At 56.9% G+C, this 25,725-nt stretch overlaps 1 protein-coding gene across 6 annotated transcripts in view; it reads right to left on the bottom strand.

Annotated features, from left to right (window-relative positions):
* The window catches only part of COL5A1 (collagen type V alpha 1 chain), a 160,113-nt gene that overhangs the window by 40,764 nt on the left and 93,624 nt on the right, over positions 1 to 25,725 (bottom strand). For all 6 annotated transcript variants that reach the window (XM_081236132.1, XM_081236130.1, XM_081236128.1 and 3 more), the window contains 16 exons: positions 24,447 to 24,500; positions 23,785 to 23,829; positions 23,123 to 23,176; positions 22,844 to 22,888; positions 22,036 to 22,089; positions 17,867 to 17,911; positions 17,463 to 17,516; positions 14,096 to 14,140; positions 13,342 to 13,395; positions 11,057 to 11,164; positions 10,325 to 10,378; positions 8,036 to 8,089; positions 2,335 to 2,379; positions 2,150 to 2,203; positions 804 to 848; positions 232 to 285 (listed from right to left, as the gene is read on the bottom strand). In XM_081236132.1, coding sequence (XP_081092258.1) covers positions 232 to 285; positions 804 to 848; positions 2,150 to 2,203; positions 2,335 to 2,379; positions 8,036 to 8,089; positions 10,325 to 10,378; positions 11,057 to 11,164; positions 13,342 to 13,395; positions 14,096 to 14,140; positions 17,463 to 17,516; positions 17,867 to 17,911; positions 22,036 to 22,089; positions 22,844 to 22,888; positions 23,123 to 23,176; positions 23,785 to 23,829; positions 24,447 to 24,500 — 864 coding nt within the window. The remainder of the gene's footprint in view (positions 1 to 231; positions 286 to 803; positions 849 to 2,149; positions 2,204 to 2,334; positions 2,380 to 8,035; positions 8,090 to 10,324; positions 10,379 to 11,056; positions 11,165 to 13,341; positions 13,396 to 14,095; positions 14,141 to 17,462; positions 17,517 to 17,866; positions 17,912 to 22,035; positions 22,090 to 22,843; positions 22,889 to 23,122; positions 23,177 to 23,784; positions 23,830 to 24,446; positions 24,501 to 25,725) is intronic.

The raw sequence follows: 25,725 nt of genomic DNA, 5'->3' as shown, positions 1-25,725 counted from the left end.
GTCATTTGTTATGGCAGCCCTAGCACCCTAAGACAGGACCAACTAGAGTATCGTGATGGTCTAAATGAAAGAGGGGTCCGTGCTCCCCAAAAGCAGCTCTCTCCAGCCAGAGCTTCCGGGCAGGTCTCCCTCCCCACCCGCCGGCTGCCAGGAGGCCGCTGGAGCCTCGGGGAAGGTCCAACATCTCTGGGAAATCCTGCGCCAGCCCCACAGGGAAAACACAGTACTCACCGGGGGACCCTTTGGTCCAGGGAACCCCGTGGGTCCTTGGGGTCCGTTGGGTCCCTGAGGACAGAGAATGGCCAGTATGAGGACAGACATCTTCTCCCCAGCATCTGGGGGGCCCAGCAGCCCTCACCATCGGCTCTCTGAGCACAGGCACCAGGCGCGATTTATCACTGCTTCCCATGACTTTTTCTCTATTTTTTCCAGCCCCTGCCCTCACCGATGTGAAAAGAAGTCCAGTCAGGGGACGAGGAGGCCAGGTCACAGAGCAAGGTCCCTTGGGGTAGCACGGGCCCAGGACCCAGTTTCCTGACATGTCAGCCACTGCCCCCCCAAACCCCAAGGCAAGGGCCAAGTGGATGGGCTCTCCATCTCCAACCGACAGAAGACTTTACTCCCAGGGAAGGCTCCCTCTGACCCCCTTTCCATTTTAGGAAAACCCTCTCCTTCGGCAGAGTCAAAGGCTAGCCTCCCTCTCCCCCGCTCCCTGGGGAAGAAATGCAGGGCGGCTATTTAAGGCAGGCTGCTTTCCTGCAGATGTTCCTAGAGATGTCTCCGGAATGTGTCCAGATGCTTACCCGTTCACCCGGAGGGCCGGCCGGGCCATCGCCTCCAGAGTTGCCCTGGGAAGGGAGGGAAAGATCAAGAAAAGCTTATTATTATTTCTACTATTACTATTTTTGAGCAAAGACTCTGGCCCATGACATCATCAGAAGTTCAGAGTCACGTACTGCATGTGTGCCCTTCTGGAGGTTCACCCCACCGGATTCTCAGTAAAAAGCCAGGCCGTGGCTCCCAAAGGCCACCTGTCCCCTTGCTTCTACAGGCACACCGGACACTGAGCCGGCATCCCCGGGGCTGTGACATTCCAGGATAACACTCTCCCGCTGTGGGACAAAGGCCACACTTCCACCAGGGTGTGTAGCCCAAACTCATGAGAAGACGGGACACAGGCCCCGTCCCAGGGCCCACCCGGCACCGGACAACAGCTGAGCGTTAAGTCAGCCTCCGGGGAGCGTGATCGTGGCTCAGAGCTCGTCAGGGAAGGACGTGTGTAGCCCCCGGGAAGGCACATCTGCCTGGCTCTGCACCTCGGCCAGCAGCGGGCCCATCTCCTTCGCACGAATGCACTTTGCAAATCACATCCTGGACAGGACAGGACAGGACCAGCCCGCCTGGCCGAGGTTTGTTTCCACACTGACGGTGGCGGGGTGGGGGGTGGGGGGCGGAATTGGCTTCAAGGCCCCAGGGCAGGAGGGGATCGAGAGGATCTTTCACCAGGGCAGGAAGAACTTTCTTTAGAATCCCAGCAAAGATGTCTCTGCAGCTTCCAAACCCCTTCTCAAGAAAAGAAATGAGACCTCCCCGTCAGAACTAGGGCCGGGGGGAGGTGGGGAATCTGTCCAAAGCCTGGCTGGGCCTGACCTCCTGGAGCTGTGGGGCTTCTGGCTGGAAAGTTCCACGGGGGGATGGCCCCGGGCAGCCTCTGCCACGTGACTCAACCTGACCTAACTCATCCAAGGGCTGGTGGAGGAGACCAGCTCCGTCTTAAATATCCCCAAGAAAACCTCTTTCTTTCTTTTATTTTTTCAAGTGAGAAAGGCCATGGGGCACCCTCAGGTGCTTGACATTTTGCTGCATCAAAAACTTTGGTCTGGGGCTTCCCTGGTGGCGCAGTGGTTGAGAGTCCGCCTGCCGATGCAGGGGACACGGGTTCCTGCCCTGCCAGGAAGATCCCACATGCCACGGAGCGGCTGGGCCCGTGAGCCGTGGCCGTTGGGCCTGCGCGTCCGGAGCCTGTGCTCCGCAATGGGAGAGGCCACAACAGTGAGAGGCCGGCGTACCGCAAAAAAAAAAAAAACAAACAAAAAAACCAAAACACCTTTGGTCCATCCCAGGGCCACAGAGGATACTGAACACATACCTTGGGGCCAGGCTTTCCAGTGATGCCTCGGGGGCCTCTTTCACCCCGTGGACCCTGGACAAACAGGAAACAGGACAGGTCGGCTCCAATCCTCGGCGTCCTTGACACCTCCTCCCCCCCCCCCACCGGGCAGGCTCCCACAACCCACTCCCAATCTGGAAGATGGCCCTCACGCCCAGGGTTACCGTTGGGCCTCGTTGCCCCCGTGGTCCCGGCTTCCCAGGTGTGCCCTGGAATCAGAGAAAAAGGGTGTCGGTCAGTCACTTGACACACCTGTCACTGTCTGGGCGGTGGCCCCTCTCCTGGGTGATGGAGAGACCACGCGAAGTCAGAAGCTAGGAAAGACCACCCTCCTTATCTTTGTTTTAAAGGAAGACTTTTCAGGGTGACAGGATTCACTGCACATCCAATACACACAGCTTTGTATTTCTGTACAAGGCCTGTTGAAATCCAATTTTCTTCCTGCTGCCTGATGGATGTTAACCATGCTTATCCGGTTTCCTTCCCTCCAAGCATCTAGCCCTCCCTCCTCCCCCCTCCCCCCACTTCATCTCTCTCTCCACACTCTCTCTCTCTCTCTCAGCAGGAGTGGGGGGAATCATTATTACAAGAAAAGAGAAGGAAGTCAACCCCTTTCCTACATAATTTACTTTTGCTACAGTTACGGATATTAGCCATTAAATTTTCAACAGGCTCTGCAGACAAACAAACTTGCAATTTAATGTATAAATCATATATCCGAGAGTCATTTGCTTCTCTTCTAATAGAATTTAGACTCCTTCTTTCTCTGTGGTTTTGCATTTTCCAAACCAAGGAAAACAAATGCACTGCATTTCTTTCTAAAGCAAATATATAAGAGCCAGTAAGTGCAGTTTACCTACAGCACACAGAAGTAATGGATTGATCACGGCTCCTATATCTCCACCACTTCTCCAATCGTTTTCCGGAATTATTTTTTTTTTCTGGTTTCTAACGATAAAGCCCAGGACGGATCTGGATTCCTAAAGGCCACCTGATCCATTTCCTCTCACCATCTTTCATTCATTTGCTGCCAGAATCAAAACTGCTTTCTAGAGCCTCCCGTTTTGAAGTGAATTTAAGAAAACCTTTTATGATAATGAGGTGATTATGATGCTTTTAAACGATGCACTCTGGTCTCGCTGCTTTCATTAGATGATATCTTTCGGCTTCAAATAAATATTTGCCTACAAAAATTAATGAAACATCTGCTTTCTTCAAATGATGGGCTTTCACCAGCAGAGACACCGTGACCCACCCGAGTGACTCCCTGGCATTTGCGCGTGAGTCCAGCTGGCGCGTCATCTCACGCCCAGCCTCCACCCAACACCATGACCCAGATCGCAGTTCTGATCTTGTCACCTAAAAGGCTCTGGGTTCCGACCTAAACAAACTGTGCCCCGGGCACTGGGAGCAAAACAGAGTCTCAGCCACGGATTCTGTCAGGCCTCCCAGGTGGTGGTGCCATGCTTTCCAGGTTTCCTTGTAAACGAACCCAGAGTTTTGCATCTCGGTGACTTATGTCACTGAACAGAAGGTGCCCCATCCACGGCTTCCTTAACAGAATCTCCCGTGAGCACCTGTCCTTGTGTCCTCGCGGGGGGAGGCACGGGCCATCCCAGAACTAGCCTTGCTCAAGCCTAGATGCCCGACGCAGGTGGCAGAAGCCTCTGGTCGCTGGTGGTGTTCCTAAGGGGTTGGCTCTTCCCAGGCAGGGCCAGCTGGGACCCCGCCTTGGCCCGGGGTGCAGGCCAGTGACAGGGATAGACCGTCGATGGCTCACACGACGGCCGGCCGTACGTGGAATCCACAGCCAGCAGCCCCCCAACCCAGCCAGCCCCTCCGGAGAGGCCGGGATGAGGCGGACAGACGGGCACCTGCCGGCTCACAGGCAGCTGTCAGACGGGAGGCACACGCCTATCAGCACACACGCCACCCGTCACGCTGGGCATCCTAGCACCTAGAAGCATCCATCGGACCAGAATGTCCAAAAGGAGAGTAAGACGACCTCTCCAGAGCAGCACAGCCCGCCCGCTCCCTTCCCATCCGCTCCCCACACCAGAGCGGGGACCAGAGCTACTCTAAAAACCTCCCACGTTGCTCCCCCGATGAAAGCCTGGGTGGGTCCCCAGGGCCTGGGATAAAGAGCACAGGTCAGCTGTTCACCCCCCAGGCCTCGGCCTGCAGGGGCAGCCACGGCCAGCCTTCCTTCCCCTCCTCCCTCCCGCCCTCCCCACTTCACCCACCCAACTTCTGGCCGGCCTTGGGTCCCAGGAATGTCACCGCCCCCAGGAGGCCTCCCATGACTGCCGGCTTAGGCTCTTCCTCCTGGGAGACACCCCGATCCACCTGTCTTTCTTCACACTCGTCACTCATGAGCTGGCCTCTGGGTGCCCTCTCTGGGCAGCAAGGCCCCCAGGGCCCGGTACTTCACAGGACCTTAGAAGCACCTGCTGTAGAAGTGAATGAGTTCTCTCCAAATGGCCCCATTCACTCTGAATTCAAAGGCAAGGGAAGGGGGGGCGACAGTCACACCAGTGACCGCCGGGGGACTCCTCCGTTCACCACGGCTCAGCGGACCAACCGCGCCAGACAGCTCACGAAGCAGAGGGTCTGGCTTCCCTCATGATGCCGGCAGGGGTGAGGGGCTCCCGTCCGGGGCTGGGCTGGCTGCCTGGCTGGTCTAGACTGGTCTCAGCTTCTGCGTTTCGCCTCCAGCCTCGGGAGTGCAGAAGTGGCCTGAAGACGGACACCTGGGGCCCCCGCCCCAGGAGGCCTGGAGTCTGACCTCTACGCTCTGGGTCCCACCGTTGTCAGCCCACAGAGCTGTCCCCCTCCTCCTCAACCGTGGAACAGGATCGGGGACCACCAGCACCGAGGGCGCGGAACTTGTGTCTCTCACCACCTTCCCCACTCTTCCCACGGTTCCCATCCAAAGTGTGATCATTTCCACATGGAATTCCCGTGGATGACGTTTCCTATGCAGTGGCGCCTTCAGTCAAGTGCTCCGTAGGGATGCTTTGAATCCTGGGGCCTCGGCCCCTCTCACCTCCACCACCACACACCCTGGTCACCGTCCTCCACCCCTGAGGCGGGTCTCCCCTGCCCCCTGCCCCTCCCAGGCTCTGCCCCTTACTCAGGCCTCCTCCTCCAGGCCGGCCCTGACCCCCTACCTAAAACCGCAATTTTCCCCTCAATTCCCTCCCTGCCCATCCTGCCTTATTTTTTGCCAGAGCACAGACCAGCATCCACCTCGCCATCTGCTTCACTTACTGATTTGTCCACAGTCCCGGCTCTGGAAGGTGAGCACCCCCAGGGCAGGGATTTGGGCTTTTCCTGCAGTGTCCCCCCGCTGGGCTCACAGAGCACCCAGGACATATGGGCAGGGCAGACGCCCAACAGTTTGCAGGAACAGACAGACACAGTGACAAAAGAACAAGCCTGTAACTCAGCTTGACGAGGACGAGAGAGCAGGACGGGCACCGACACTGGAAGTTCAAAAACACGGGGAAAGGGCTGCGGGAAGGCCACTGCCCCGGGAGACACTTCCCCCTGGACTCCTCAGCGTCCCCACACACTCCATCCTCCGAGCCAAGCACGGCGAGGGTGCTTGTGGGCAGACAGCCTCGGAGTGGAGACCTGGGGAGATCTGGAGTCCAGGGCAGGAGAGCCAAGGTGGATTCCTCCTTCCTTCTGTGGGGAAGGTTCCAGAATAAAGGCGTCTGTCTCTCCAGAGGGGAGGATGGGCAGACGTGCCGTAAGTGCTGAGTCTCATGACTCCAGGGTCCTCTCCTGGATGCAGGGACATGGGGAGCCCGTGGCTAAACCATGAACACTCAGGGTCTCAGACCTGGGGACTTGTCTGTCTGCCAGGACGTGCCCTAAAACGGCGGCACTCACTTGTTTGCTGCGAGCCGGGTGATCTCAGACGCTTCCTGGGGACAGACGTGGCCATTTTCCCCTGGATCCTGGGGGGCACTGAGCCCCCACCCGTGCCCCAGGCACATTTCTCCCACAATGAACAGACGTGTGCTCCAGTCATGCTTGACCACGGCCCAACCGCTCCCTTCTGGAAAAGTTGGCATCTTTGCCATCCCAGCTCTCTAAATGCTGGCGGCCGCACCCACCCATGTGGACATGATACGGCCACATGCAACTCGACACTCCCTGTCAATCCCGAAGTAGATCGTTTCCTCGGGGTGTCCAGGTTTCAGACCCCAGGAACCACGTCCGAACCTCAGAACAGGAGGAAGTCTCCCGGTCCCAGGCCCCGCTGCTTTCCAGCAACCCGTTTTCAGTGGTGACCCTGGTGATCACGTGCTGACGCACTGGAACAGTGGCCCGTGAGGGCCGGGGGGCATCCAGGCATCTGCCCAGCCTTCTCAGCTTGGGAGTGGGGAGGCTGAGAAGCATGAGGGGCAGAAGAGGGCGGCAGAGCTCGGACCAGAGCGCCACAGCCCCCAGAGCCACGGCCGGGCCTCTGCTGCTCCGCGTGACCCCACGCGGCCTGGATCTGCAGTGCAGCTCCTCCACGGAAGGGCCTCTGTCACAGTACATGACCCCCCGTTAACCGTCATGACCCCTTCTGGGGATGCTCACGGCAACGTGGTGCGGAAAGCCCTGTGCTCTCCACAAGCTCAGGGGCTGCCCACCCTGTCACCCCGCGGTTCCCACGCTTTTACCAGACCCTGGACCACTTTTCTCAAATGACAGTCTTTCCCTAAAGACACTAGTCAGACTGTCCCTACGAGGAAGAACTAGACAGACAGGCAGGCAGGTAGATGATGGACACACAGACAGTTAGACACAGACACAGACATGATATAGACATGACATACATCTACACATTGCAGACACAGACATGGGTATAGACACATCTAGACACCAATGCAGACACATCGATAAAGGGCTCCCTGTGGTTATGCTGCTGACGCGCACTCAGAAAAGTCCCCGTTTTCCTCTTTTGTGAGCCTGGCAGACACGTTCGTGCACGTGGATTTTGGATGGCTGAAGTCCTCCTCCCTGCTTTCAAGAGATCTCACTGTCTCTGCTCAAATGCAGTAACATTAGTTTGTAGCGAGCACGCTGAGGAAGGGCGGCCCGTCCGTGTGGGGAGGACCAGCCTGGGGCGGAGGGGACTGGGCTGGGCCCAGCGCCTTCCCCAGGCCTGCTCTGCACACACCCCACATGCCTGTGGACAAGGCCGCTCCGAGTCCAAAGGCCCAGGAGGACCCTTGCTATCCTGTTCGGCCGAGTGGCAGTGCTCAGGCAGCCTCCCATGATTTCCCTAAGCAGCGTTCAGGGCAGCTCCTGCAGGAGGGGCTGGGCCGGCAGAGGGCCGGGAGGACAGCTCCCCCAGGCTGAGCCCTCGGATCACCTTCCCTCAGGGGGACAAGAGAGGGAAGCAAAGCGCGTGGCACCTGGCGGGGTCCCGTGACAGCGGCAGCGTGGGAAGAGGAGGAAGGAAGCGCCTTGACCCCGGGTGAGCAGAGTCCGTGAGATACAAAGCAGAACTCCTGTCCTTCCTTTTAAACTTAGCCTGGAGGGAAAGTCACTCGGGCTGACAGAGGAGAATCTGGGTTTCACCAGTGACCCAAAAGAGCTGGCAGGACGGCGGCTGTGCGTGAGAAAGCGCTGTTCCCTCAGCATGCCTTCCTCTCCGGGCTGCTGCCCTTCCTACTGCGGCACTGCCCCGCCAGGGGTCCAAGAGTCACCAGCGCTCAGTGGACAGGCTTAAGGTCAGCTGTTCCAGAAAGCAGTTTTGGCAGCAAAGTGGGTGAGAAATAAACAGGATGTGTTGGAGAATATACCCGTGAAATACCAAGGCAGCCGAACAAGCCGCCTGAGCAGAGGCCAGACCGTTCTTACCCGGCCACCCTTCTCTCCGTTGGCGCCAGGAAATCCAGGAAATCCGATAGAACCCTGAAAGAGAGTTAATTAGGGAAGAAGCTTGAGAGCCTGATCAGGAGGACAAGCTATGCTGCCTGTGCCAGCAGGAAGAAGAGTCCCTTAAGAGTTCATAGTCTCGGACCGAACTCACCCACTACCCACCACCCATCCACCCACCATCCATCCACCTATCTACCCACCCACCACCCACCTATCTACCCACCATCCATCCACCTGTCTACCCACCCACTATCCAACTATATACCCATCCACCTACCCATCCATCTACGCATCCATGCACCCATGCACCCACCCACCCATCCATCCATCCATCCAGCAAATCACCCACCATCCATCCACCCATCCATCCATCCATCCACCCACCCACCCACCCATCCATCCATCCACCCACCCACCCATCCATCCATCCACCCATCTATCCATCCATCCAGCAAATCACCCACCATCCATCCACCCATCCATCCACCCACCCACCCATCCACCCATCCATCCATCCATCCACCCATCCATCCATCCATCCATCCATGCACCCATCCACCCACCCGCCTACTCAGTATTTCCTGAGCATCTCACAGACTCCAAATTTAAAAACCAGAACTGAATCTTAACCAGGCTTCCCCTTTCTCCCTCTCTCCACACTCTCCTCTCACACCCCCATCTCTGCAAAACACTGGTGTTTTTGAAAAGGGAACATGTGCCACTCAGATTAACTGGAGATGACGTGTGAATGTCACATGTATGACATGTGTTTTCTGCACCTTGTTGCCATGTTTTGTTATCTTCCCAGAACACCTCTAAATAAAGCGTGGCAGCTTATAAAGTCAGAAATGAATGCAAATTGATGCACCGACTGTGGCTTCGCACAGCTCTTTAATTCTAGAACTTTACAAGGTGCACACAGGCAGGGATGCGCTTAAGGGCTTTGAGTGGACGAATATCCAAACACTTACCACGTGAGCTCCCAGGGACACTGTCTAAAGCATTTCTCCAGCACGTCTCTACTCTCTGCGTGACTTAAAATCTTGACCTGAACATGTGCTCAGACCAGGAAAAGTTGACCGATGTTCAAACCTTGAACTTCTCCCAGGGTGCTGAGCTTTGCCGAGCCACCCATGTGCCCGCCTGCCTGCTCCAAATAGGAGACTGTACCGAGCTTCAGGGCGGGAAAACCTGGGATGCAGGCTTCACAGTGCTCGGCTCAGGAGCTGGGTCACCGCCCAAGGACTGTCCAAACTGCCTGAGCAGCTTCAAGGTTCTGCCCTCGTCTTTCCAAATAGCTGCCTGAACCTGATCTATATTCTCCCCCTACTCCCGTCTCTCCCGAACTCCTCCTCTCTCTCCTCTCCTCCCCAAGAAGGACAGGCACTTCAGGAGAGCAAATGAGTCCATCAGCCTCTCTTCCTCCAAATACAGGGGACAGCACTGCAGTCACCGACTACATCACTGGCAGATACTAAACAAAACTCCTGTTTCACAGCAAATGATCTCCCCTGCATGGCAGCCGTCGGCTGCTGAGTGGGGGCCTTTGCGTCCCACAGGAAGGACTGATATAAGCACTGCCATCAGCAGCAAGGAGATACCTAGAGCTGCAGTCCAGCCCACGGGGCCTTTCCTCTGCTAACAAGCAGGGTGTCCAGAGGCCTGAAGCCCAAGGAGGGCAGGATGCATGGACGCAAACCCGAGAGACCCCCGAGTTCTCTTTTGCTGTTGATTATGTCTCTAGTGAAGGCAGCTGGTTATTTTTTAAGGAAGAATCATGAATAATAAAAGGTGAGATTAAAAAAAATAATGTTTTAAATGATTTGCAAAGCCTCAAGGAGCTGTTACACATAAAATAAAGCATGATTTCCTATAAGAAAGGTTTCATCTTTCTTTTATACTCAGTTATGAGCAAATAACTTTTGGATCTCCAGGGTGAGTTAAGTCTGAGAGAGCAACACAAGTTCTGGGTGTGGAGAAACCAGTGCACAATGGTCCCCACAAGGCCAGGGGCACTGAGGGTCCCGAGGTGCAGTCCACGCTCAGCTGGGTGGTCCCCTTCTCTGAAAAGGCTCACCTAACTGTCCAGGCCCCTCCTTCTGACTTAGCCGAATTACCACAGACGGTGGTGAATGGGGGAGAACCGAGACACAGCTACTGTGACCTTCTGCTTTGTCGCAGCAGCTACGCCAGGGAGGGCAAATGGGTGATATGTGGGGGGCAGGAAGACGCCAATTGTCAAATCTAACAAGGTAGTTAGTACGTTACCTTTGGCCCTTGTCTTCCTGGGTAGCCGGGCAATCCTGGGACTCCGAGTTTTCCCTGGGGAAATAAAGGAGGTGAATTTCGCAGCCAGCTCTGTACTTTTCTGAACAGAGAGAAAGCCAGCGTGTCTTGGCAGGGGACTGGAGCAGGCTGGAGTCTCCAAAGGCCGAGGACACGGTCATCATGGAAAGGGCCCTGCCTGGTTTAAAGCAAAGGGCCCTCGAGCAGGGATGGACGCCACCGCTGAAGCAACAGTGGGTGGAGGCAAACGTTCCAAATAAAGGAAAAGAGTCTGTCTGTGACATTTTGTTCAATCCTTTTGTAAAAGAGTTCCAGCCTTGGGGCAGGACAGGGCGGGATGTTTGGGCCACTCAGAGCCGGTTCCTGTTCGGGGGTGAAGGTAGGGGGTAGGGGAGCAAGACGAGGGTGGGCGGCCTCCTGCAGGTGTAGGAGCAGCTGCCGGGAGCCCTAACCCCGGCCCATGCTGCCACAAAAGATGGTGCACGTGGTTGCCAAGCTCAGACCCTGAGCTTTGTGACCAGCGGGAGGAAGGAACTCTTCCAGGAGTGGATGTGGGGACAAGGGTGCTGGGTGGAGTCAAGGGGACAGGAACCACATCAAGACTCGCACCAGCTCCCACCTGGGGCTCAGCCTGACCAAGCTAACCGCCTGGACGCCCAAGGCCCTCGGGAAGAGATTGTCCCTGGGAAGCGGTCAACCTCCTGTGTCACATACCTTCTCCCCAGGGGGTCCCAGAGGACCCGGGTCGCCATTCGGACCTCCACGACCTTTGGGGCCTTCGGGACCGTCCTCCCCTCTGGGACCAGGTGGGCCAATCTCCCCCTGCAGTTCAGAAAGAGAAGGTGAAGGAGACCACCAGAGTCTCTAGCCCCCCAAGGTCCCCCCCCACCGTCTGGGAGTGAGGGGCTGGATCCCAAGCCAGAGCGATAAGAGCCGCTGGGCCCCCTCAAGCAGATGGACCCTCGTCCTCGCACCGAGGAGACCAGGGCTCTGCTGAGCGACCGATGCCCCTGGGGACCCACACTTAAGCCCTCGCTCCCCTATTCCCAACGACCTTCTCCAAATCAAGCACCTCTTGGCTAAAATAACTTCGGTGACTATGGTAGCCCCGAACTGCTACTTCCCCAAAGAGAGCAGAAGTGCCGTGCATTGGGGGAGCTGCTTTCTTCTCCTGAAGCCCCAGGAGGTATCAAAATGGACCACAAGGCCTGGCTGGGCCACGCCTGGGCGTCATGGCACAAGGGAGACCCACAGGGTGTATCCAGAGACGGAAGAAGCGAAATGTCACCTCATCCAACTTCCCCAAGTAACAGGTGGGGAGGCCTGAGCCCACACAAGGAAGAGGGCCTTTGGGGGTGGCCAAGTGCAGCAGCAGGGGCCTGGCCCGGCCTCGGAGTGCCCACCCTGGCCCTCTCTGTCTATTGATGGGTCCCCCTCTGATCACTGGTTTCTGGGACCAGCTGCAGGACAGCTGTGCAAACCCCCAACAGAAATGTGTGCTGCACGGATGAAGAAAGCTAATGACTCTCTTATTCCCCAGCCCCAGTGTGTCTACAGGTCGAGGACTCTCTGGCCCTAAGAGGTGCTTTTCTCGTTCAACAAAGGAATCCTTCCCATGTTTTCTGAGCACTCAGAAAATTAGGAAATGCCAAGCACTGGGCAGAAATCCTCCCTGGGAGAAATCAAGACTGAGGAGCTTTGCTGCCCAGCTGAGGAAGCGTCCCCTCCCACCCCACCCCCGTCCATCCTCATCCAGTGCCAGCCAGAGGTCCACTCAGGGCACGGCGTACAGCTGCGGAACATCTTTTGAAAATGCACTCTCCTAGTATGGACCCAAATGTGTGCATCAAGTCGTTGGAAAGGAAGATAAAAGGGACTTTCACCAGCCAGACAGAGAGAGGCCCTCAGAAGTGGGGCGTCGTCACCACAGAGAAAGTTCTAGAAAAGCTGTCTTCAGCAGCAATATAACTGGGACAGGACTGTGCAATGAACCCCTCTCTTTTATTCCCCTCCCTTCTGACAGAGCCCCGGATCACGTCTGCCTGTTCAGCGTGGGACAAAGCGCCAAGTGTGCAGGCTCTCTGGTCCTGGCAGGTTCTGGTAAGGCATCTGTTTTGTGGGACACAAGGAGGGCGGCCTGTATGACAGCCCTGTTTCCACGACAGCGTCCGTCCAGGCGTGCGTGCCGCTGCCGCCACGGCGGGCCCACCGGGGGTGTGGGCACCCCCTCCCTTCTGCCTGGCCTCCGCTCATTCCGAACTTGTCGGGGGAACCTCCAAGTGTCCCCGCGGCAGCAGGCGGCTGGCCCCCTAACCCCACTTCCTGAAGTGCCACCTGCATCACTTTCTCCTCATCTGCACAAAAACACCGCCAGTGGCTTTCTGTGGGGCGCCAGCCGCGTCGCACATGCCATCCCGCCCCAGCACCCACCAGCTTCCCTGGAGCTGAGGTTCATCATTCATTAAAAACCAACTAGGTTGTTGAAACCTCTGACAGCCCAGCAGGAGGTCCCGGAACACAGGGGTTGTCTGGGGGTCCGAAGAGCAGCTGAAGAGGTGTCTGGGGGCCAAGACACTCAGAGCGCTGGTCAGGGTGTGGCCCTGCCAGTGACCGGCCGGTGGCCTTGGTCAGGCCGCTACCCTCCCTGGTGAGCTGGGTCGTTTCTGCGACCACTTCTTCTCTCCCAGACGCCTGTCACCCTTCTTGACCCCAAAGAACTGCTCTGCAAACCAGGGTATCGGCCAGAAAAAAAACAAGCTCCCACAGACCCACTAATGCAGGGCAAGGACACAGGGCAGAGGGGCCAGGTGACCCTGTAAGCGGGGGTTTAGGACCAGGTGCCAGCTGCCATGGCTCCGAACTGGAAGCTGGGGAGGAGGTGGAAGCTGCCGGCGGCCCAGGAGCATCCATGGAGGCGTCACCTCTGTCCTGAGAAGCTGCCCTGTGGCCACAGCAGGGCCTCCCGCCCAGCCTACCTTTCCCTGTCCCCAAACACTCACCCGATCTCCCTTGATGCCCATGTCTCCTTTGAAGCCCGGAAAGCCGTCTTCACCCTGCACGGGGGACCGGAGAGAGCCTCGGTCTGTAGGAGGAAGCCCACCGCCCAGGTCCCCCCACCCAGAGCCTCTGGGCCCCAACACCAGCGCCAGACATGCTGGGCAGAGGACTGTCAGCGCCCGGCCCCCTGTCCCTTGCGAGATGTGTTCCTGTCAACCCTTTGCATTCTGTGGTTCTGGCTGGCTTTGCAGCCTGCAGTGGGAGCGCTGCAGCCCTGGTCACCCTGTTTGAGTGCAAAAGCTCTGCACGGCCGGGCGGTGGGCAGCCCAACGCCCAATCTGTCAGCATCCGTTTCTCAGAGCATCTTTGTCTCATCAAAGCCATCACTGTAGGCCCAGTAGCAGCTGACGGGCACAGGTTTGAGGTGGGGGAGCCAGCTGGAAGAGCCCCCAAGGGGAATGGGACTGCTGTTGATGGCCTTACGGCGGGGGGCAGGAAGAGCTCTCTGGAAGGGCCAGGCATCGCCTGGAAGGGTCTGGGGACGTGCGCTGTCCTGCCTGCAGGCTGGGCCGAGGACGAGCAGGTGGCCGGCGTCTCTCAGTTACCTAGTCCCGCATTCCACGGGGGAGCTGTACACATTCATGCTATTTGTGAACTGCGGGATTCAAAATGTCAGTGGCCTACGGTCACTCAAGTTCCCAGGGTGGACCTTCCCGGCTCCTGGCCAAGCCCCTGAGGGAAGCAGGGGACACTCACCTTCTCGCCCTTGGTGCCCTTCAGACCTCGGATGCCGTCTGCCCCCTGCGCAAACAGAGAAGAAAAGTGAGCAGCCACAAGCCCGAGCCTCTACGGACCCCACAAAAAAACGGGCCTGACCCCCAACACCAGGGGAGCCTGAGCGTCCCGCACAGACCAGTCCCCTCCCACTGTCCCCAGTCTCGGGAGAGAGAGCTCTGCGGCTGTGCGGGGCGTCGCCCGCTGACACCCTGCCCTCTTCCAGAAACGTCTCGGTCTCTGCTTGGGGAGCAGAGGGCGCGTGAGGCCTGGGCTCGGGCTCTGGAATCAGGCAGATGGGGTCAGGCCCCCCCCATGTGGCCTCCAACGAGGCCCCAGACTTCTGCTCACTTGGAAAGAGGGGGTGATGACAAGCCTCACCCCATCACTGCTGGGGGGAGGGGAGGGCTCAGGAAGCCCTGGGACAGTGCCCGGCAAACAGCAGGTGCTCAGTGAGCGGAGCTGTGCGCCATCGGATGATCTTCATTCTCTATCATTATTAACGTATAATCATACGTTACAATGGTAGTGATAATAATTACCACTTAACGACACCAGCCACTCCCACCACCCTCATCACATCGGCTCAGGACGTTCTCATCCCCGTGCTGAATAAGACTGTCAGGGCGGGACCGGCCCCCTCCCTGTCTCCCAGGTAAAACCACTCCATCCCTGGAATGGACTTGACAGCCGTGCCCCCAACCTGCCAGCAGGGTGCACAGCCTGTCCCTGACTGACTGCCAGAAGCTTCCTCAAGCCACCAGCCCGCGGGGCCCCAGAGAGGCCGGGCCTCCCGTTCAGGTCCAGCTGAGGCTGTAGCCGGGTCCCTCGGGCTGCCAGCTGCCCTCTTGTAGCAAGAACCTTGCACAGAATTTGCAGTTCTGAGCCTTTTCTCTGAGGCCCAGGAGAGCTGAGAAAAGCTGTGGAGGGACAGACGGACGGGGCCGGACAGACGCAGAGAGCTGGGCTTGGCCTGTGCCCTTGGCTCCATCGGCCCAGGCCATGGTCGGCTTCAGGACAGAGAGGAGGCCGGTCACCCCGAAACCCTGGTGTCAGGGTGGGGTGGGGGCTCTGGCACCAGGTCCCCTCCCCCTTGCCGGGCAGGCCAGCTGGGCTTCCCCTGCCCACGCACTTCCAGAAAGAAGAGGGTAAGACGGCATTGCTCGGATCCCTCCCAGAGCTAAAGCTCTACCGTCTCATGACCTGCCCGAGGCCAGGGGAATGGGGCCAAGGAGACAAACAGACCAGGGTTCCCCAGCCTCACGCTGTCGCCTTCAGGGTCTGGAAAGTTTGTTGTCGCGAGGCTGCCCTGGGCAGTGTAGGGGGTTGGACAGCCTCCCTGACCTCTGCCTGCCCCTCCAAGCCGAGACAGTCAGAAATGTCTCCAGGCGTCCCTGGGGGAAGACTCTGCCCTGGCTGAGAACCCCTGGGCTAGAGCACCCACCATGGCCCTGGTGGTCCGGCGCTCAGGGAGCGAGGTCAGAGGTCACAGAACAGCCCAGTGGGAGGAGTTGCTGGGCCAGCTGCTGTGAGGCACAGAGGGGGACAGGGCTTTCCCAAGGCCTCCAGTGAGTTCGTGCTGGGGGACTTCCGCCAGCCCACCCAGCTCCCGTAGGCTCAGGGAACGGCTGATTTGATTTGCTGACAGTCAAGCCCAAACAGACCCCGGAGGAAGGGGCAAGCCAGAGGGCAGCCCGGGGGATGCTTAAAGGTCAGTGAGATCAAACAGCCTGGAGGGGCACCTTTCCCAGGAGGACGGCAGGGCTCCAGTGGAGGAAAGCTAAGGACCTTGGTCTCTGACGGTGACACCCGGACTTCCCACCCCACCTCCGCCATCAGTGCCCTCCAGGGCTCATCACGCCATGGGCTCTGCAATCTATTTCTCCAATGAAAAGAGCGTTCAGTCTTGCTTCTCCTTCCACCCTCCGCTTGCCCGTCTAGTGGGATTGCTCGTATCACGGATGAATTTTAATCAGACCGACAAGATAAGAGCATTCTCCACAAACATCTCAGGGTAGACACCTTCCCGGCTCACAGAAGCGGCATCACGCGTTGGCCATGTACGGTGGCTGGCACAGGCTCTTTGTGCAATGGGAATTTGTAAAATAAACGCGCAGAGCTCACACAATCAGCACAGTTGCTAAGTCACCGCCCTTATAAACCCACTAGGCAGCGTGTGGGGCGAAAGCCTGCTTCAGAGAGAAGCCGCCTGTCTAAGGGTCCTGACCTGGGGCATCTCTCTGCCCTTGACCTTGGAACATCCCAATTCTGGGAAATGGAAGTCGGAGCCCCTGGGGGTCAGGATGGGGTACTTGGTTAGGAATAAGCAAGTCCAGGGTTGAGTCCTGGCTTCTGCGTGGATTTATGGGTAATTTGGGGTAAGTTACTAAAAACGGAAGCCTTGGGTTCTGTGCCCTCCACACAGAACCCTGATGTGGAAAAATGCCTGAAAGTATAAAGGACCGTGAACGACACAGGTGGGGACTCTGGGCTTATGGGTGTGTTCCTGCAAATCCCTCAGGATAAACTAGATGTTTTATACACGTTTGTAGATACGATACTTCACATCAAATTACAGTCATTTTGAAAGGAAGATCCACCTTTAGCCTTCCTGTGGGTGGGAAGCCTGAGATTGAAGACACGGCAGCATCTCCACCCCGAGAAAAAAGGGCTCTCCCCACACACACCCCCGGGGGCACATCCCTCTGCATGTAAGTGTCCAGAGAGCAGCATCACTGAGACTAAACTGCACAGCTCAAAGCACACCCAGTTAGCTCAGGGCAAACAGACAGGGCCCTGCGTTTGGAGTATTGCTCTGGACCTCTGCGCCCATTTGACACGGCTCCAGGAGCCTTTCAACACGCTGTGAATGAATGGACGTCTCCCACGCACCCATCTCCCAACAACAAGGCCTGTCCAGATGTGATCGGCCTGGAAGAAACAGCTCCAAGCATCCCAGGAAAGGGCGCCCAGCTCGTCACCTGGGCTGAGATCCACTGCCTCTGAGGGGCTCCAGAGCAGCAGGTCACTTGGCAGGCGGTGACAGTAAAAGGAGCATGGGCAGAAGGGTGCCGCCCCGTCCCGGCAGACGGGTACCACCGCGTTGCTCGTGCCGTCTCAGACGCCCCGGGGAGCGTGCCCTGCTCCACTGCAGCCCCTCCTGGCCCCGCGGGCCCCTCCCTCACCTGCTCCGGCCCACATTCTGGAACCCAACCTCCCAGACCAGGGCCACCCCAGTTTGGGGGCAGGAGGGAGGTTAAAGCACAGAGGAATTTCTAAAACCGGCCCAGCCGTGCCCCGCAGTCCCGACCTTGACCTCCAGGAAGACCAGAGGCTGTGAGACCCTCACCTTGACTCCACGAGGGCCTGGGTAGCCGATGGGGCCCTGGGGGCCGGGCGGACCCTGGAACCAGAGGGGAAAGCGTGTTAGGCCTATCTCAGGTGGAGGGCGCGGGGCTCACTCTGGGCCACCCCTGCACCCTTCCAGAACAAGCCAGAGAGCTTGCCTGCCTCCAGCACACTGCCCTCTCGCTCCGAGCAGAGCGGATGGACATCCCAGGTCGGACCCGCGGGGGTAGGCATGCGGGCACTGCCCAGCCCCACGGGGAAGGCGCGTCCGCAGGGGTGTCTCAGGATGGATGAGGACAGGGCAGGAAGCCCCTTCTGGACTGGGGGTCCCAGAATGGGGGGGGGGGCAGCCCTGCCCATCCCGCAGGAGATGCTGGAGGGGTCAAGGGCACAGCCGGTACCTACTTGGCCTCCCTTCTCTCCCGGAGGGCCTTCTTTGCCAGGGTGCCCCTGTCAGGAAAGAGAAGGTTGGCGTTAGTCAGTGGCCTCTGGGAAAGCAGGCCTGGCCATGCTCCAGCTTCCCTGTAGCTGTCTTCAAAACTGAGGGTCAGAGCCCAGGTCCCTCCCATTTCCTCCCCGCCCCTCCCCACAGCGGCTTGGTCACCCCCAGTCCTTTAGCCCCAACCTCGGCTGCTTCATCTGTAAAATGGGAATAATGCGGGGCCCCAGAAACAGCAGAGGGGAATGTGCTTCAAAACCCACAGATGGGCTCCAGGCCCCACTGTGCACCAGTGTCCCCTGACTCAGCCAGAGCCCAGCCTGCCCCCAAGTACAGTGGGAGGGGACAGTGACAACAAAGGTGTTTGTTCAAGGCCACCCAGCAAAACCAAATCGGTGGCCAAACAAGACAGTGAAGTGGGACCAGACCTCCCGGGTCCCAACGCACCCTAGGTCTTCAAAGCCACCCCCCCCCCAGGTGACACAGAAGCTGAGCGCAGGGGAGAATATACATCCTACCCCACAGATGCAGAGCCGAGGTCCCGCGGAACTGCTCATGGCCCCTTGGTCACTGCCCCCTCCACCCTGGCCCCCATCAATCCTATTCTCAGGAACTTGACCTTCTCTGCCTCTGAGTTCACGAGCCAAACACAGATGATAAAAACAGAAACAGAAGTATTCATTATCTGGAAATACAGTTCTACCCCCAAGGATTCCAGTAAAGAGAGGCCACGTGGTGTGGTGAGAATGCTGGCAGGGCAGGGTATGGCGGTCTGGTTCTACTCCTCGTAATACCCAACCCACTGTGTGACCTTAGGTAAGTCACTTGCCCTCTCTGGGCCTCCATTTTCGTGTGTGTAAAACGAGAGGGTGGGTTGGCTGCTCATCCAGCTTGATTGTTCTAAAGTTCTGGGACGCTACTTGTAGAACGCAGCAGCATTGTGGAGACCCAGAGCTCATCAACTCAAATAAATGATATGTGTGTGTTCTTTTCAATTTGTACTAGTCGTGAACTGGATCTGATGCCATTGCAAATAGCCTATCATGGTGGCAACGCGACGGGAAGGATGCAGAAGTTCCTTTGCAGGGTGGGGTACTCCAGGGAGCCCTTGAGGACAGTTAGGCACCGGTTGGACCACGCCAGCTGCCCGGGCCTGGAAAGGACACACTGCCCGTCAACCCCCTTCCCAAGACAAGGCTCACGGCACCAGCAACCCAGGATGGCAGGGCTGCACCTAAACGGTGTCCAGGAGATGATCCTGCCCTGGGGAGGGCTGGGAGGGAGGAGAGTCCTGCTTCCTTTGCCATGTGGGCTCTTCATGGGCCTTTTTTACAGTTTCCATCAAACGCAGAATTTTTCTGTGAAGGAACTGAGGTGATGGACAGCTGTGGTGAAAGCCAGGCCCCAGAGACACACACGGGGGCAGACCCCACACCTCACTCACGTGGGGAAGCGAGCTGACCCCTTCACGTGACAATGACCTCACTTACATGGTAGCGATAAGAATAGACCTGATCGCAGTGTTTCGGAAGAGAGAAAAAAGAGGGACTGACCGTCACCATGACTGCTGTTTGTTTGTTTTTGGCCAGGCCAGGCAGCCTGCGGGATCTTAGTTTCCTGACCAGGGATTGAACCTGTGCCCCCTACAGTGGAAGCGCGGAGTCTTAGCCACTGGACCGCCAGGGAAGCCCCTGCCATGATTCCTGTTGTTTGAATCAAGGCCAAGCTTCTTAAATGCATTCTAAGTTGTAACTTTCTGGGGATGAGAGTAATTTTCTGGGGGGGAGCACAAAGCTCATTTATTTTAAATGTTTGAACAGAAAAAGATGGAAAGGAAATACATCCAAGTCAGAGCAGCTGCTTTCCCGCCGTGAAAGGCCAGGCCGTTTCCACCCTTCTTTCTACGTGCTGGCCTTTCCCCAGTATTCTATAACCAGCAAGACTCTATAATGGAAAAGTAATAAAACTTACATTATGTATATTTGATATTTTTCTGATTAAAAAAGCAATATATGTTCATTGTAGACAAATGGAAAAATAACAAAGCTTAAATTATTTGTTATTTGATATATTCCTGATTAATAAAGTAATATACGTCCATTGTGGACAATTAGGCAAGTGGAAAAGAAAATTAAAACCCTTCATGACCTCACCACTCATAGCAACGGTGGCCAAGGGTGTGGTGGCACAGCTGATCTATTTCCTCCGCACGTTTGCATGCAAAATTGGCATCAGAAGATGTATTTTCAATTTACTATTATATCATGAGCATTTCCTCATGTCACTGAACATTCGTTGGAATTCAATGTTTCCTGGCTCTGTAATATTCCCACGAGCCATGATTCATCGCCCGCATCCTTCTTGTGTGCTGCCCAGAACAACCTCACAATGTATTCCAGAGCATCGAGTCTGCCCCCAAACCCCTCACACTTCTCAAAGGCTCTGAAATCTATCCTCCTTTCTTTCTTCAGCCCAAGCCAGGCCAAAGCAACACAAAGGGGAAAAGGAACAAACCCTCTCTGTCAGGTTGATCAACCATGTGATACCTCTGTTAAGGAGAGTATTTTTAAATCTTTTGCTTCCTCCCGATTCACCTAAGACAAGGGCTCCGCCTCCCTCAGCCTGTAGTGTTGATGTTTTCCCTTTTTATCTTTTGCTTTGAGCATCCATCTTCAGTGTTGACCCAGCACAACCACACTCCCTCAGGTCCTTCACAGACTCATATTTTAAAGTGTGATGGTTGGTTGGGGAAGAGAAATGGAGAGGCAGCCTCCTGGCTCCCTAACCCTCTTAAAGGTCCCTCTTTCCCCAGAGAATCTGAAAGGAAACTGGTGACCCTTTAGGGACCCTAGTGACTGGAGTTTCAATTCAGAGAGGGGGATTCCAGGGTGTGACCAGGAAGGTCAGGGAAGCGGGGGCCGTGTAGGCACCGCCCCCTTCCTGACATGATGCACTGAGGGAAATGCCCCATTGACACCCAATATTGCAGAAGATGAATAGAAAAAAATGACTGGAAGGATGTACATTCACCTGCTATCAGGGTTTAACCCATAGGCATGGGACCAGAGGTAGTTTTCATTTTGTCATTTTATTTATTTTCCTAATTTTCCAGAAGAAAATATTTTATCATTAGAAAATGCAATTAGGTGTCAATGTAAATGAAAGCACATAAAAGACATATTGCAAAATATTCATCTCTTCATATCCAAACTCAGTCCAGGAGACTGAGTCCCCCAAAGCAGTTCAAGCAGGAATGGGATTGTAATCTGCTGGTTCAGACAAAGATGGGACAATGGGTGATGTGTGATTCACGGGACCAAAGGATTCTCAGCCATGAAAATGGAAAGACACCATCGTCCTATGCCAATTACCAGTCACCAGTTAACGGCTGACAGACTGAACTTCCTTGCTTCGTTTTTAATGGCGTTATTAACACAACAAGATAACTGTGTCTGAAGTAAATAATTTTGCTAATCTCATTTTCTGAAATAGGCTCTCTATTCGGCATCAACTGGATATGCTAAAAATAACCGGAAAACAAAAAACCCACCGGCAACTCACACCAGGGGGGTGGGTGCAGATAAGCTCACGCAGACAGGCCCACACCCAGCGTTTGTCACTCCCCCACCCATCCCCCTCCCCCTCACAGCTTGGCCACAGATGGATTTGTCCCTCACTCCCTATTTCTAGGCAGCATCTACTTAGCTCCACAGCTGCGTGTTCACACCCCTCTTCTCCGTGCGTGATGGCTAAAAATACACCCGGCACTGGTGACACACACGACTGTTTGGAGCCCAGCACCGCCCTCCGTAGAGGTAAAAAAGCATGAGGCTGGGCTCTGATCACGAGCATCAAACCCCAATAAATAACGGACGTTCCTACTCATGAAATCACCACCCTCTGATTGAACCACATTATGGAAAGTGTGTCCAAAACCCAGTAAGTAATTCCTGAGCCATCAAGCTCGCCATCGGATAGGTCTTCATCGAAGGAGCTGGAAAAGGAGACGGGGGCCACGCATGCACGGCCGTCTCGAGAGCGAGGGGAAGGGCCATTTGTCTGGATTCCCAGTGCCCACCCCTGGGTGGACATGGGCAGGTGGGGTGTAAAGGGTGAGGTGGGCAGTGGTACTCACCGGGGGTCCATCAGCGCCGGGCATTCCTGGGAGGCCTGGTTTACCCAGGGGGCCCTAGAACAAACCACAGACTCCATGAGCAGATGCCCCAGGGATCCCCTCAGCTGCCCACCCTCTCTACAAGCCCCCAAAGGTACTTTTCAACATTTCTGCTCAAAGAGCATTTGTTTAAAAAGGTTGCTCACAGGCACCCGCCCCCACTGGCTACAGAGCTTCCAGCCACGGGGAAGCACCCAAAGATAGCGGACCCTTTGCTGTTTCCAGAGCCTTCAGTTTTGCTACCGGAAAAAAATCACCCGCCAAGTGAAGTCAGGAGCAGTTCTCAAACAGTGGCGGCCAGGGGCTATGAAGCACTGAGAACCGCCCCTTTGAGGTCGTTCTGCGGGTGCTGCCCCAGGTGCTGAGTTCACTGGACACCTGGGGCTGAGCCACAAGCTGCGCAAGGACTCCGGCTCTGGTTCTCTCCCCAGCGTGTGGACTCGGGGTCCCGAGGATATATTTAGGGTTGCCAAATTTAGCAAAAAGAAACAAAACAAAACAAACAACAGCAAAACGAGATGCCCGGTTAAATTTGGAATTTCAGACAACACAGTTCAAATTTAACTGAGCGTCCCGTATCTGTTTTTCTTCTCAAATCTGGCAACCTTATACATAGCTAAAGAAAGAAGGGAGGGAGAGAGGGAGGGAGGGAAGGAGGGAAGGACGGACGGAAGGACGGAAGGACAAAGGTCCACACCACAAGCTGGTGACCAGTGCTCCTAACGCACCCCACAGGCAAGCACCCCTATGCCCAGCTCAGCCCACCTACCTTTTCTCCTGGAGGTCCGATTGCACCCTGGGGGCCTGGAAGACCCTGGGAGGGAAAAGAGTGAGCAGGAACGGTCAGGGAACTTTTCGACTGACTCAGAAGCCCTCCCTGCCGTCTGTCCCTCTTCCCCCGACCCTCTCCCTCATCTGGGTGCCGACCCCATCCTGGGTCACCCTCTGGGCTGACTGGCAGCACGGGGCTGCACTCAGTGGCCGCTCACGCCCAGGGCACCGCAGGCCTGCACCCCCTGCTACCCACAAGCCCGCCCGGCTCACTCACCTGGGCGCCTGGATTACCCTGTTGTCCCGGGGGGCCGGGCTCTCCCTGGGGACCCTACAGGAAACACAAGTGAGGCACTGAAGGGGCCTCTGGGGGGCGAGCAGGGGGTGCAATCTGCTCTCGTGCCCGGACGGGAAGGCAGGGGGCCCTGGGGCAGGCAGGGAGCCAGATCCAGGCCCCTCCGGGCCAGAAGCACATGCCTGTGTCTGTGCAGACACGGCAGACAGCTGGCCAGGAGGGACAAGGGACAGGATCTACCAGAAAATATGCCATCCGGCTGAAAATTCCCAAATCATCACGCCAGCTAAATTCTCCCGGGCCCTTAAAAGAGACCCGCCCATGAGACCCCTCTCCCTCTCAGTGGGTCTTGTCACAGCACCTGGCCACCACCAGCTGGCCACGCACGGTGAGAAAGCGGTTTCCCTCCACACCTGTGCTGACGCGGTCAGGCTCTGGATGGAGCAAGCACCGACTCCGGGAGCTCACACGTGCCCTCCTGCTGGAGGCCTGCACCTCGCGGGGCCGGGGCTCAGAGTCTGCACCCTCCCCGTCACATCCCCATCTGGTTTCGGTGGCATGGATCCCCCTCCCCTGCCTCGAGCAGCTGGGAGTGAGCCCGGGGTAACCGCCATGAGACCGGGGCACGGGACCCCCAGACTTACCACATTGCCTTTTGGGCCTGGTTGGCCATCCATTCCCGTCACACCCTGGATGAATGACATTGAAACAAGAGAGACTGAAAATGAACAAAGCTCAACAGGAAAAGTCCACTCAACACAGCTTGGTCCCTGCCCGCAATGTCAGAGGATGTCCATCCTTTGGGGGAGGGGAAAGGCTTGATCCCAAATAAATCCCGAGATGGGCTAGGGTTTAGCGGCGCTGCCAGGCCCCAGCATCATGTGGGGCAGCCCTGAGTTCTCAGACAGCTGGGCAGAGGGGCCAGCCCTGGGGAAGCCACCCCCTGGATAGAGCCCTGCCAGAACCACGGGCTTCTGTCTTCCTCCAGGAGCTGCCAAGATGCTACTGGAAGTGTTTTCAAGGAGGGGGGGGGGATGGGCGTCCCGGTGACTGTTTATAACGGCAGATGCTGTGTGCGGGGAAGGACTGAGCGGACCCTGCACCTCCACCCGCAAGTCCACATCTGCCGGGCTGCCCTCCCACGGGTGAGCATCAGGGCCCCACAGCCACCCAGTGCGAGCACTGGGCAGTGTGCACAGCTGTCAGTGAGGGCAGCTGCCGGCAGGCCCGAGCGGACCACAAGCGGGGCGCGGGGGGGGGGGCGGATCTCGAGGGCAGGGATGGGCCAGACACGCGAAGGACTTACAGGAGGTCCAGGAGGGCCTGGGGGCCCCTTCGGCCCCAGCAGACCACGAGGCCCCTGCGAGAGGAAAGAGCGAGGAAGGTTCAGGCTCGGCAGGAACCCCAGCCCCCGCCCTGTCCCCAGCCTCCCTCAGCGACCCCGCTGCCCAGAGCCTCTGCTGCCGAGGCAGGTCTCCCGGGCAGTGTGGCCAACTCAACTCCCCCTTCTCCTCTGCCTCAACTCCTCACCGCAGCCCAGCTCTCCACCTGGGCTCTCGGAACCAGAGGCAGGGGTAGCTAGAACGGATAGGGGCTCAGTACCCCCTCCCTGGCCGGGAGGGGCGTGTGTATGGGAATAGCCCCACGCACAGGGGGAGGGGCCACAGAGCGGTCACTACCTGCCATGGGAAGGACCCACATCCGGACGGCTCCCTCCCTCCCTGTCAGCTGGAGAACTACAGAGCCTTTCAAGGCACCGCAATTTCGAGTGCCTTTAATTTTGATAGAAACTTCTCAGATGCACTAGAAGAGAAACCTTTCCCACGTTCATTGCCACTTAAATGTTCCCTTCCTTCTTTTAATACCTAGTCACATAAATGGTTTTCAGAAGTTAATAACCCAGAAGGCATCGCCTAGACCCGTGTCAAGGGGGGAGCTGTGTTGATGAATCCCCATTATGGCTAACCAGACACCTAGGGTGTAATTTAGTCCCAAGTGGAGGTGCAGACGCCGGCCCGGGCGGGCTCTCCTCCCTGCAGCGCCTGCAATGCTTCTCCTCAGTTAACGGCCCCAGGTGTGTGTGGCCACGATGACGTGGGTAACAAAAATGAGACGTTTGAAAAGTAACAGTAAGAGACAAGGAATTAATGTCCTTTTGTCACGGAGGAAATTTGCTCTGGTCTTAAATAGAAGTCAGCTTAGGGAAAAGAGCTTCTGGAGGCCCAGGCAGGGGTGCCCTACCGGAGGCCTCTATGCGAAAAATGTAGCCATCAGAAAGTGTGGCAGGTCAAGTGACTGCCCCTGGACACCTACCCTGATGGACCCTGGACACCCACCATCATGGACCCTGGACACCCACCATCATGGACCCTGGACACAACCCTAATGGACCCTGGACACCCACCATCATAGACCCTGGGCACCCACCATCATAGACACTGGACACCCACCATCATGGGCCCTGGACACCCACCATCATGGACCCAGGACACCCACCACATCTGTACCTGGAGTCCCAACCACGACCTTCAGGGGCCGGGGCTTCCTCCCTGGCAAAGACTCAGGCTGACTCAGCACTGTCCGCC

The sequence above is a fragment of the Mesoplodon bidens genome, assembly GCF_964165515.1.
Source record: "Mesoplodon bidens genome assembly, chromosome: 6".
Taxonomy (NCBI): domain Eukaryota; kingdom Metazoa; phylum Chordata; class Mammalia; order Artiodactyla; family Ziphiidae; genus Mesoplodon; species Mesoplodon bidens.
The sequence above is the reverse complement of the archived record's forward strand: the minus strand, read 5'-3'. Positions and strand labels throughout refer to the sequence as shown.